This window comes from Streptopelia decaocto, assembly GCF_964273445.1.
Source record: "Streptopelia decaocto genome assembly, chromosome: 15".
Lineage (NCBI taxonomy): Eukaryota > Metazoa > Chordata > Aves > Columbiformes > Columbidae > Streptopelia > Streptopelia decaocto.
Window position 1 is genome coordinate 10,640,250 of NC_138670.1, and position 12,282 is coordinate 10,652,531.

General features: G+C 54.2%; 1 protein-coding gene across 2 annotated transcripts in view; it reads right to left on the minus strand.

Moving 5' to 3' along the window:
• SRRM4 (serine/arginine repetitive matrix 4) overlaps window positions 1–12,282 on the minus strand; it is a 44,664-nt gene that overhangs the window by 27,649 nt on the left and 4,733 nt on the right. For both annotated transcript variants that reach the window (XM_082066017.1, XM_082066016.1), the window contains exon 2: window positions 62–205. In XM_082066017.1, coding sequence (XP_081922143.1) covers window positions 62–205 — 144 coding nt within the window. The remainder of the gene's footprint in view (window positions 1–61; window positions 206–12,282) is intronic.

The window sequence follows — 12,282 nt, forward strand, 5'->3', positions numbered from 1 at the left end:
AGACGCCTTCTCCACCACCATCCTGCTCCACAGGGACCCTGCTCATGGCCCTGGCTCCCACCTGCGTGACCTACGGCGAGCATGGTCTCGTCTCTCCTTGCCCTTGGCGCACCCGTTGGTGGTGGAGCTCTCCTTCACCACACGGCCACTCGGCTTCTCGGGACGTCTGTCCTCCGCAGGGTACGGCAAGCAGCCGAGCGTCGCACTGCAGGAGCAACAGGAGAGAAAGAGAGCGATGAAGAGCTGTTCTTATGGGTTGCTAATACCCCACCACTCCTCCTCAACCTCCTCACCCGCACTCAGGTGGAAGCAAAGCTCTGGGAGCCAGAGAACATCCCTCTGCCCTGCGCCTACAAATAGGGTGCTGGGCCAGTAAACACGCCTGGTCCTGCTGGAAGCCCAAACTGGAGAACCTGGGAGGGCCCAGCAGAGCTGAGGGGAACTACCTGGGCCAGGCAGGTGCCTGCAAGAGCCCTGGGGAGACCGTAAGAGCTGGCGAGGAGCAGAGCTGGGGCAGGGAACGCTTGTGGTGAGAAGTCTCCAAGAAACACCAGGGCTTGGGCAGGGCAAGCTCAAATGGTAAGAACAAGCCACAAGGAGAAAACAAACCCAAACAAGTCTGAGCTCAGACACTCAGGAGGAAAGTAAATTGGTTTCCAGGCCCCGCAGATGTTTATTTTGAAGAACAGAAAGGTTCATGGAAAGCCATAAACCATACCTGGCAGGGGAATCATGAATGCTATGCTTTTGGTGTCATCCAGAGTATTACTCGAACAAATAAACAAGTATCGGCCTGTCCAAGCCCAACAGGGCTGTGGGGTGGTACCAATGGTGGCCTGGGCTCAGCTGGTGGAGACGTTGTCCCCATTTCTTCCCATTATCATTTTGACGCCAATCTCAGGAACATTTAAGGATGTGCATCAGCCAAATACAAGTGATAGGGGTCAATGGGTGAATTATTTGTGGCCTAGGACATGCAGGAGGTGATGGTCCCTATGGTTTTAAAAATCTATTACTCTGCTTGTAATAAATCCCTCAGTCGCTTCCCAACATCTATGTTATTTTTAACCATCCGGGAAGCTACATGGTTAATCGCTTTCTTTGTGCAAGCTAATTAGCTTGTGGCCTTTCCCGAGCCCCTTTTAAGAACAGTCTTCTGAGGCTCAATCATTAGGATCCATTAAAAATGTCCCCAAATTAATGACCTGTGCAAAGTCGGGGCTGGATCAGCTCCAGCAGCGGGGGCTGGAGGGGCCCGGGCTGGCGGCCGGCTGGGGCAGCGCTGCCTGGCAGGAGGGACCCTGGCACGGTGGACGATGTCCCTCTCACCCCCGTCCCCGCTCCCACTAATGGGATTTTCAGGTTCTGGGGTTAAAACACATTGGCCTTGAGGCAAGGAAGGTCTCCTGTCCTGCAACACGCTTGGAACCATTTCTTCTGGGCTTGGAAGTAATTATTGATGGAAATAATTATTCTCCAATCCCATCAAAGGCTGGCTTCAATTCAACCAAATGTTCTCCTCTGATGAATGCCGAGAGTCACTAACACTCTAAACTGGCTGGTAATCCCCTCGCGTTAAACTCCACAGACATTGGATATACATATAAAAACACAACGTTTTTTTGGTCGCCTTTTGTGATTTTTTCATGACCGATATACAAATGCTTGCAGTTTGGTGCGAACGATTACTGTGGCCTCAGAGGAGAGGATTATCACACCTTCCCCGGCCCGTCCCCTGCCAGCAGCAGAAAGCAGAAACCCTCTGCGGGTGCTTTGCTGGAGCTGGCACTGGGAGGGCAGCGAGGATGCTCAGGGCGATGCGGCTGGAAGCGCCGAGGACGCGCTGCCCGCAGAGACGCGTCGGAGCCGGCAGGAGGAAGAGGAGGCAGGAAGGATGCCCAGGGTTTGCCCCGCTGGGGACAAGGCTGCCCCACCGTGGGGCAAGGACCACAGGTTGTGCGTTTGTTCCCGAGGATGCGCTCCTGGCAGCTGCCCGCCCGTCCTGCCTGCCTTCCGAGTTTCTCCCTTTCCAGTAGACAATTCAATTGCTTGCACTCATTTTTCTTTTTTTTTTCTCTGTAAAAAACCAGCCTGCCCATCAGACCTGTCCAAAAGCAGCACCGCTGCTCCTGATGGGGAGACCCCACGCAGCAGGACAGCCGCCGGGTTGCAAAACATGCCCTGTGCAACCTCTGGCCATGGGCGCTCCCCTTGTGCCTTCCAGCAGCCTCCAGTGCACGAGGCGCTTTTTGGGCTGATGGCAATTTTCGCCAGCTTTTCCAAGGCTGGAAGTGAAGCAGCAGCTCTCGCCTCTCCCACCAGCCCAAGCCTTTCACTGCTTTTCAAAACCCACCAGCCCATCTCCACATTTTGGTATCAGATTTGAGCTCTCCCGTGTTCTCCTCCCCGAACAGAACGCATTGACAGCAGAGGGAAATGATGCATTGCTACCCTAATAGAAATGATGCTGAAAAGGTCACTGGTGGGAAAGAACCCCAATATTCCTAATCTGAAGGGCAAAGGCACAGGGTGTTTGCTGCCCCAGGGAGCAGAGCTAACTCACACCATCCCCGTTCCTCCATCCCGAGCCCATGGCCAAGTGCCGTCTCAGCAGGCCATGAAATGTGTCTCTTGGTGATGCACGCGTCCCTGGGAGCTGAGCCCAGCAGCACCCGGCCCCCCCGGCCCCGCAGGGACGGGCAGTGGGTGCGGGTTTGGTGTGCACTTGAAGTCCCTGCGTGTCGTCGTCCCCTCCCCTGCCCGCAGGCTCCTGCGCCCCAGCCCAGCTCCTCTGCCCCTGAAGCCATCTCCTGCCACAAAGCTTTCATCAATCATCCTTCTCCCCTGCAGTAACTCAGCTACTCCTCTCCAGAGGAGAGAACAGCAGGAAAATTGTCTTCCTAGTGACCTTCCAGCTGCTGGATGCTGCCACCGCATCACCAACCTCAGCAACATCATCCCTTGCTTCTGCGGGACAGGCTCCAGCAGCGCCAGCCCTCCGTGGCCTGGCTTTGCAAGCAGCAGCTTAAGTGCAGGAGGGCTGGATTGTGCTAAGCAAGCTTTTTATATTTTATAATTTATTTTACTTTGCACACACAGCTGGGTCAGGCCCTGCACGCACAGCCTGAGCGGAGCGTGGTGCCGCAGGGCAGCACGTTGGAGACCCCGAGCACTGACTGCTCTTCACAGACCTGCACCAACAGCATTTCCAAGCTCAGGACAGAGCATTTGGAAAACAAATATGGATACTTTACTACCTTGCCCTTTTCAGCCCTGACTGGCTCCACGTTCCCATCATCTCCACAGCCTCTGGTGAAAAGGTAGAAGCGGCTCCAGCCAACCAGAGCCCCCAAAATGAAAAAGGTTGAAGCATCTCCGATGAGCCCATTAGTTGTGAATGTTCCAATGGCATTAAACCGATGACGGATGTCTCGTCTGGGGACTGGGAACATCAGCCTGTGAAAGGACACAAGAATGGGAAGAGGGAGAAACTCCTGTGCCCACAGCCGCTCTCACCACGGATGCTTCCACCACTTCGGAACACTCGAAAAGTGTGAGCACACATGACTGAATCTCTCACCTCCTCTCCTTTCCTTGCCCAGAGGATTTGGCTGCGCAGGAGGGGGCAGACGGCAGGTTGGGGTCCCTGCTCTCCCGCATCCCTGCGGCTCTGCCCCGGGCTCTTGGCCCTGGAGAGGATGGGCTGAGCTGCTTGCGGCTTTTCTGAAACCCACCACTTTGGGCTGAGAAGCCTATTGGTACTGGCAAAACGACCCTTTTATTTTCTCTCTTGCTCTCCAGCTTTGCTCATCTGATTGAAAAAGAAAATGGTCGAACTGTTCCTTTGTCCCAGGAGAGGGAGGGGACAGGAAAAAAGGTTGTAAAGACATTTTCAAGCCAAAACTCCAGCAGATGTGTTTACGTAAAGCTCTTTGAAATATGCACTAAAAATACCTCTTCAAAATTAGGAGATGGGAAAAATTGTAAGTGCTTCCCATGAACACACACACACACACAAACACCCCACGGCAGGTTCTTCCCCCACCACATTCAAACCGTTATTATTAGTGCGGCAGGAGCCCTGCAGTTTGTTATTGAAAATTATAATAGCAAATCACCGAGATATTTTCCCTGATTACACAGACTCCAAGCCAGTTCCATTTTAATCTTCTCCCCGCTATTTTTTCCGTGCATCAGCAGAGGCACCAGCTGCAGAAAAGCGCGTGGTTTTCTTGAGACGGTTTAAGCACAGAAGAGAAATACAATTCCGTAATACACATTTTTCATCCAATTTTTGCCAACTGTGACTCTCCCCCGCCTCCTGCTCCCAGGAACACGCGTCCTGCTGCAAGCCCAAACGCAGCAGCAGCTCCTTTTGCTTCTTGGACTCCAGAAACGTTTAACGACCGCTCTTATCACATCCCAGGCCAAAAAAGCAGCTTGGCTTTTTATTTTCCAGCAGCTGATTTGCTATGCATGGTTGAAGCAGAACAGAGGAGCTTCCCTGCTGGAAGAGGCCCAGGGTGGGTGGCAGATGCTGCGGGGGATGCTGTGTGGCCGCAGCCCGCGGGGACGGCTCTGGCCCGGGCACCAGCTGGCGGTGGCTCCCGTTGAGCCACGAGGGATGGACAGCTCTGGTGGAGTGTAAAACATGGGGGAAAGCCATGCTAACCTGGACCATCTTAGGTAAGGTAAGGCAGGAGGGTGAGCACAGCCTCTCCATGTCCCCACGGCTGGGTCTCCTTCTCCCTGGGGACACTTCCCATCCCTCAGCCCTCCCAGCTCCCGGCTGCCTCACCGGGCTCGGCGTCACCTTCCCTCGCTGCCAGCAACCCGGGATGGCTCTGCCGCCCGCCCGCCAGCAGCAGCGGCGATAAAGCCCAGGAATATGGCAGGCGGGCATATTGCTTCTAAAGGAAACCTGGACCGCTGCCCCATCTCGAGCGCTTTCTCCGGCATCTTGTGCCTCCCACGCTGCCAGCTCCGAGGTCCCTGCGGTGCTTTGCGCCACACAGCACCTGCACGCTGTGGGACAATCCTGTGCCTTTCCTATCCTCCAGTCCTCCTCAGACAAACACCCTGCAGGTTCCCACGCCTGTAAAGGAGCCAATTTTCTCCTCCGTCAGGGAATAGGAAAGGAGGCTTGGCTTCCCGCTGGTGCCTGCAGGCAGAGCCAGCAGTGCTGACGCTACCCTGAGCTGCAGCACGGCACAGGAGCCCTGCACACCCCGACCCCCGGGCTGGGGCGCTCCAAGCTCCAGGGTTTAGAAACAAAAACACAACAAACTGAACAGAAGCGCTGATCTCTTTGAAGGTCACTATCTGTGGTGGCAGGGACAGGGGACAGGATGCCACATCCACGGCGCTTGATCATTACGGGCGCTCTCCGCGATGTGCCCATTCCCTCCTTTGTCCAAAAACCCATGCTGTTTGGTATGGCGAACAGCAGCAAACTAGTGTGTTTGAGAATAACACAGCTTGTTAAATTTTAATCAAATAGGGGACTGTAAGTCCACAGTTACCAGGAGCTCCTGGGAGCGCTGAGAGATCACTTTAAAAATGAATTAGTAATAAGGCATGTTAGAGGCAGCAAGGAGAAGACGGCTGGAGATCTGCACTCAGAGCAGCAATGCTCCATTTGCCACTCACACAAACCTCTTTCCTCCTCTTCCTTAATTTTCTTTTTTGTGAATTACCACTGGAAGAATAGGGAAAAACACACTGGAGGCCCCAACACTCAGATAACTCCAAAAAACCCCAACCTGTTCACACAGCTAACGAACAGCAATCCCAAGGGCTCAACTTGAAACGACTCCAACATTAAAAAAATGCTCATTTCCCCCCAAAACAGATCTGCTGGTGCGTTCGAATGGGTGCCTCCAATCCGGGTGTCCTGAGGCACGGCGGTCCCTGGGCACTCTCCCATTTGAGACTTGTCTCCTGAGCATCCATCCCACTAGGATGCCCAGGGCCACATGGGGCCGGGAGGGCTCAGTGACACCACAAGGAGCAGATGTCCCCGCTTGGGGACGCGTGGGCAGCAATTAGCTCCTGTGGAAAGGAATGAAGCAACAGATTTCTCCTGCCAGTGAGACGAGCCTGCAACGTTCCCAGCGCAGGAAGGGAGGTGGTAAATGGGCTTTAGCCCCGCCGCGACATGCTGCCAGGGGATTTTATGGCCATTAGAGCCCCTGTATCACATCTCCTTCATCAGCGGAGCTGGGAAATTGCAGAATTGCAGCTTCGTGGGTGGGAGATGGGTCAAACCAAACCCTCCTTCCCCACGACACCCCGTGGTCCCATGGGAAACACCTTGGTGGTCCTGCCAGCTGCCCAGGTAGGACTGGTGAGGGGGTTTTAAGTCAAGGAGAGTTGTCCTCTTGTCCTTTTATCCTCCTGCTGTACTCCAAGGAGGGAGAGGTTGGCACTGGGGTGCTCGGTGCTGCAGCACCCAGGGCTATTTGGGGGTCAGAGCCAGAAAAGAATCTCCCTTCACTCCCAGGTCTTCTCCCCATCCATCCACACCACCCTGCAACTCTGAACATTGTTTTAAATCATCCCAAAAAAACAAGTGGGAGGATATTTTTTGGCTTGCTGTTCCCTAAGGAGAAGGTTTGGAGGAGGAAGGTGGGAGCTCCTGGCAGACCCAGCCAGGAGGGGCTGGAGAGAATCATTTCACTTTTCAGCACATCCATCTTTAATTGGGTGTAATAATAATTTCATAGCTTGCTGGGATTTGTGAGGCTGAACTAATATTTGTAAAATGCTTCGCTATCCTCAGCTGAAAGGCAATCTAGAACGGCAAAGCCCCGGTGTTATTCACATTTGGATAATCCAGAATTATTCATAAACAAAATCAAGATTATGCAAATATATTCATTAGTTCTCAGAACACCTCCAGGAAAATAGAAGAATTAGTCTTGTTAACAACTATATATTATGTAAGTGTGTGTCTAAGCATGCACAAACCCTGCGCTGTTGGCGCTGGGGCACATTCACCTGGGACTCATTCCAGGATCTCGGAACGCTGGAGAACAAGGGCTCAATCCGTACAAAACAACCCTCTCAATTTTGGGACATCCCGATGTTCTACCGCAAGTGACAGCACCCAGCACAGCCTTCTGCACATGTCCTGGGGTCCCACTGGCTGCTTTTCAGCCGAAACACAGAGACATCCCCAGCGTCCCATCTGCACCCCACGGACAGCCCAAGCATGAAAACCATCACCGTATTCTACCCAAAACAGCTTTTCCTACCCAAATGAGGATTTTTATCATACGTGCAAGGCCAAGAGGCTGCGGGGGGGATTTGGATGCAGCCCCCTCACTCAGGACCTGTCATTTTTGCCCTGTACAAGCCCAAACCCCAATACAGCTTGTGCCCAGCTTGGCTTTCCCTGTGCAATGCCACCGTCTATTCGGGGTGTGCTGGGAAAGGGGAGATAAAGGCGCACTGAAAATACCACATGGTTTAATTAATGCCACATGCCTTTCACGCCATAGGTTGTGTGGATTGTTAATTATTTTTATAAAGAAAATAATTAGTCCCAATCAAGGCAGAAGCTCTCCAGAATTACAGCTCATTAACTGCTCTCACATTTTTCTGTTCTATAAAAAGTCATGTGGCGCTGATGAAAATTATAGACCCTCGGAACCAGCATTAAATACAAATTCAGACAGTGTTACCATCCTATTACCATCAACCGCATCGACTTGGCTTCGGTAATTGCAGCTGGAGATGAAGTGCAGGGATTTCTGCTCTATACAATCTCTGAAAACAAGCACTCTGCCCATTAGTTTGCCGGAAACAATGTGACACCAAGGCCCAACTAAGTATGTCCCCAAGGCGATGACAGCCACCAAGGAGAAAGGGGAAAGCAGGGTGGCTGTGCTGGGGATGGGAAGATGAGGGTTGCTCGGGTTCAGTTTGGCTCTGGTTGGTGACAGGGCCGCTCCTGCACAGAGCAGGGGGCACCATGCAGGTCTGGTGTTCGTTTAAATTAGGAAGCTGAACCAGCTAACAATGCGGCAAATCTGTCCTATGGCCTGTGGTAGCAAAGTGACCAGGTCCAAGCGATGGAAAGAGCTAGGGAAGGCAGAGGGGACAAGGAGCAAGCTTTAAGCAATGCGATTATCCTCCTGGGGAAAACAAGATGCAGAGGGATGCTCTTGTCGGGTTTGTGGGAGCATCTCCCAGCATCTCCCCCTGGACCGTCCTGGTCCAGGCACCGCGCTGGGGCCGGCTCTATCGAACGCCACAGAGGCCTCGCTCAAAGCCTAATTGAGAGAAATCACAGCACGTTAAAGGGAGTTCAGGCCGAATCGATACCGCCGGGGTGGGGAGGGCGAGCGGGGGGAGCGGGACGGTGGCCGCGTCCCAGTGCTGGATCCGCAGGCAGGGCTCAGGCTGCGGCTGCGGGGTTCGCTGCCCAATTTTCTGCTGCAGAAAGGCAAAACAAGACCCGCCATCCTCTGCTCTGCGCGGGACAAACCCGGCGGCAGCGCAGGGCGAGGGTTGGCAGCGCAGCCCATGGCAGAGGAGATGTTCGTCCTCAGGATCCTGCTTTTCAGTTTCCATTAATCAGGGATGAACGTGCCTTCAGCCCAGCAGAGCCGGCAGGCACCTCTTCAGCCCCCGAACTCCTACTGCAAATTAACTCACTCATCCCCATGGTGGCAGGTCCCATGCAGAGAACCTGCCCTAGAGCATCTAAGCCTGCTCGGAGGGATGGGGAAATTGGGGCTGTGGGAGGAGAAAACACTTCTGGGGAACCTCTGAGGGGAATCGGGTAGTAACCACTGGAACAAGGCAGCAAATAGTGGGGCCAAACCTGCTGCTGGCATGTGCTGCGGGTGTTGTGCCTTTGGCTCTGTCCGAGATGCTCCACAGTCACAGCGAGGGCAGGGACAGGGACACAGGTACACAATCCAGCACAGCGGTGGGCAGGGATGTGCCTGGAGCACAAAACCACTGTGTCTGCCAGCCTGGACTCTCCAAAACACCCCAAAACCCCTCCAAAACATCTGAACGACAATCTTCACCTGTGCTGGCTCCTGAAACACCCGTGGGAAATGTTTAGGAGAGCACAAGGACTGGCCCAAAGCAGTGCCAGTGTCTTCACCAGCCATCGGACAGAACAGGCAGCTCAGTCACTGTATCTGGGGATGCCCTGGGATCCTGGGGAGATGCACAGAACTTGTCCTGTGTCCTGCAGAGCTCAGCCCTGCACCGGGACCCCCGGGGCAGCCAGCCAGGGTCTGGGGACACAGGGCCAGAGGAGGTCACAACAGATCACGTCCATCCTCAGTTAGCAGGCACACCCCATGTGCTCCACCGCTCCCCGGCGGGCTGGGCTGCAGAACGGCCCTGTCTCTGCAATGATCATCAGCTCCCTCTGTTGCTCCTCCACCAGCGCTGCCCACCCAGACCCGCTGCACCTCCTGCTGCTGCACGCGTTACCCACCATCGTCCTTCAGCAACTCTCTCACACGCAGTGACAGACAGACAAAGGGGCAGGCGGCTGTGACAGGCAGATAGCTGCATTTTTACTCCCCCCCAATATGTTCCCGATATCGAAGTATTTCGGCAAACAAAAACCCACCTCTTGGAAGAAGCAGTGCTGAACCCACTTGTCTTGCTTCACCCCATCATAACGAACCTGGCCATGCTCTGATCAACACAGGGGGGATGTGACGAGGGCAAATGCTCTCTAGGCAATAGGTTTGCAGAGCTGAAATCACCAGGCTCAGAGGCAAATACCCTCCAAGGGCCAAAGCTTGAACAGCCCTTCCACACTCGGTGTGCCACAGCTGCCCCACCGAGAAGGGCTGCCCCGCAGGCTGCAGGTGATGGAGCAGCAGAGAATAAGTTATGATACATTTACGTGCTACTATACGCTGGAGTTATACATGCACCACTTTGGTGGGTGGTTGGTTATACGGCAGCTCCAGCTGACCCACAGATTAATTCAGCAGGTGGTCTTTAACTGTGAAATCTCGCTTAATGCAAAAATATTTCTCTTGCTGGGCAATAGGTAATTCCTCATCCTGACAGTAACGCAGCTAAAATCACAGCCACCTTCCCCGCTCTCCTCCAGTCACATCCCAACATGCACATTCCCAAGCACCCACGGGCACGGAGATAAATTCAACACAACCAGCCCACTGCCAAAGTGCCATCGAGTTCCACCGAGATGATGTGCTGCTGGAATTTGGTGTTAGTGGCAGAGAAAACTCATTTTCTCATCATGGCCAGTGGGTCTCGGAGCTTTTTCACCACTTGCACGTGAGGTGGGCATCTGATATTGACCCCCAGGGCTCAGCAGCACGAAGGTCTTTGCAGCCCGCACCAGCACCCCGACCCCTGTGCCCTCCCTGGTGCCCCCGCTGTCACCTCTGCCCCACACAAAGCCCTCGGCCTGGGCTGGGCAGCAGCAGCTGCTGCTTCTTTCATTAATGACAAGACATAAATTAAACATGAAGTGTTAAATGGGTCATCAGTGAAGCAGTTAGTCCTGACCCTGCTGCCTCCTGCCCTGGCCACGGGCTGGGAGACCCACCTCAGTCAGCCTGAAACACCAACAAAGCTTTTAATAGATATTTTTTCCCAACTTTTATTTTCCCTAAGCCCTTCCTGCAGTCCCTGCTGCACTGGCACGGAAAGTGCTACCGCCACGTGCAAAAAACCCTGCTATTTTTAAACTCCCACTGTTTGTCAGCGCTTTCGGCTTGAGCAGCTGATGGAGAAGCCGGTTTTGCAGCACCCAGCGTCCCGCAGAGGGTCGTGTGGCCTTCGCTGGGCGATGGTGGCACCAAGACCTGGACACTGGACCTGGGCACGCTGCTGGAGGGGGTGTCCTGCCCCCACAGCCCCAGGCACAGGCCAAACCCAGCAAAGCCCCAGCAGCACCTGCAGCCCAAACGCGGGTGGGCTTTGCTGCCTGAGTTGGGCTTTGCTGCCTGAGTTGGGCTTTGCTGCCTGAGTTGGGCTTTGCTGCCTGAGTTGGGCTTTGCAATGATGAAGAGGTTTCAGTGGCCACAGGGAGAAAAGGAGGAAAAAAAAAAAAAAGAGAAGGAAAGGAAAGGGTGGTCATGCATGAAATGATTTCATTTCAGTGACACAGGGTTTGCCTTTGATAAGTTCATCTTACAGAAAAATGTACTTATAGAAAGGTCCAGCCACCAAGCACAGAGCTGTGGGAACAGGATAGGAATGGAGCTGAGGAGAAAAGGGCTCAGTTCCAGCCACAGCCCTTGTGGAAGGAGAAATCCCCTGTGTCTGGGGATCCGGAGGGAACCCCCCCACACACAGCTGGGGACACAGGACAGGACTGGCTGCCCTGGATGGCAGAGGCAGGATGGTGACAGCAAGGGGACAATGACCGCAGCACCCACCGGTGGGCAGAAGCTCCTTGGCAATCCCTGGAATTGGGGTGGCTGCTACTATTATTTTGGGCCTCGCAGCCCTTAATATTTATTATTTAGACCGTGAGGGAGGGATGCGAATGCATGCACGGGGTTTCAAAGCCCTGCTCTGCTCCTTCTCCAGGGATGGGACATGAGAGGCGACAGGGGCTGGCCGGACCCGGTGCAGGGACAGGCATCGGCCCCACAAGTCCCTAAACCACCACATTTTGTCCTGGCCTGTTGCTCCACACTTGAATACCTCTATGAAACAGCCTCATTCAAGACACAGGGACTCCCTGATAGCCAGGGGAACATCTGTAGGAGGTTTTGTTCAAGGGTGAAACCAAATATTTCTACAAAAATGATTCTCCAGCCAGCCAGCGAACTCACCCCCCTTTTGCTTTCTTCCCCATAGTTTCATCTCCCATCTGAAGAGGAGGACGATGAGAGGAGATCAATACCATGCTTGCCCCAGCCCGAAGTCTCTAAGAAGACCCCATGGGTGGGTTTGGGCTTCTCTGGGGGCTTCCAAAGGTCCCTTTTCTTAGGTGCTTGTCCACCATCCCATGCTGGGTCACCTGGCTAAGGCACCCATGGGTGCTGAGCCCAGCTGTGCCACCCAGCACTCACTGCATCCCACCCAACCTGGGGCAGGTCCATCCTGCCAACATGCCAGCAAGGCCACCCCTCTGGAGACAGAGGTGTCCCTCATCCTGCCGGGGCAGCCCGCAGGACCACAGTCCCCAGCACTGGTCCAGCAGAGAGGCAGGTGGATGGGGCCAGGGGGAAGGAGGAGGAGGAGGAGGAGGAAGGCTCTGCAAACAGCAGGGAGTGGGTCCCATGGACATCCCTGGCTCTGCCCCTTGCTCATTTCACC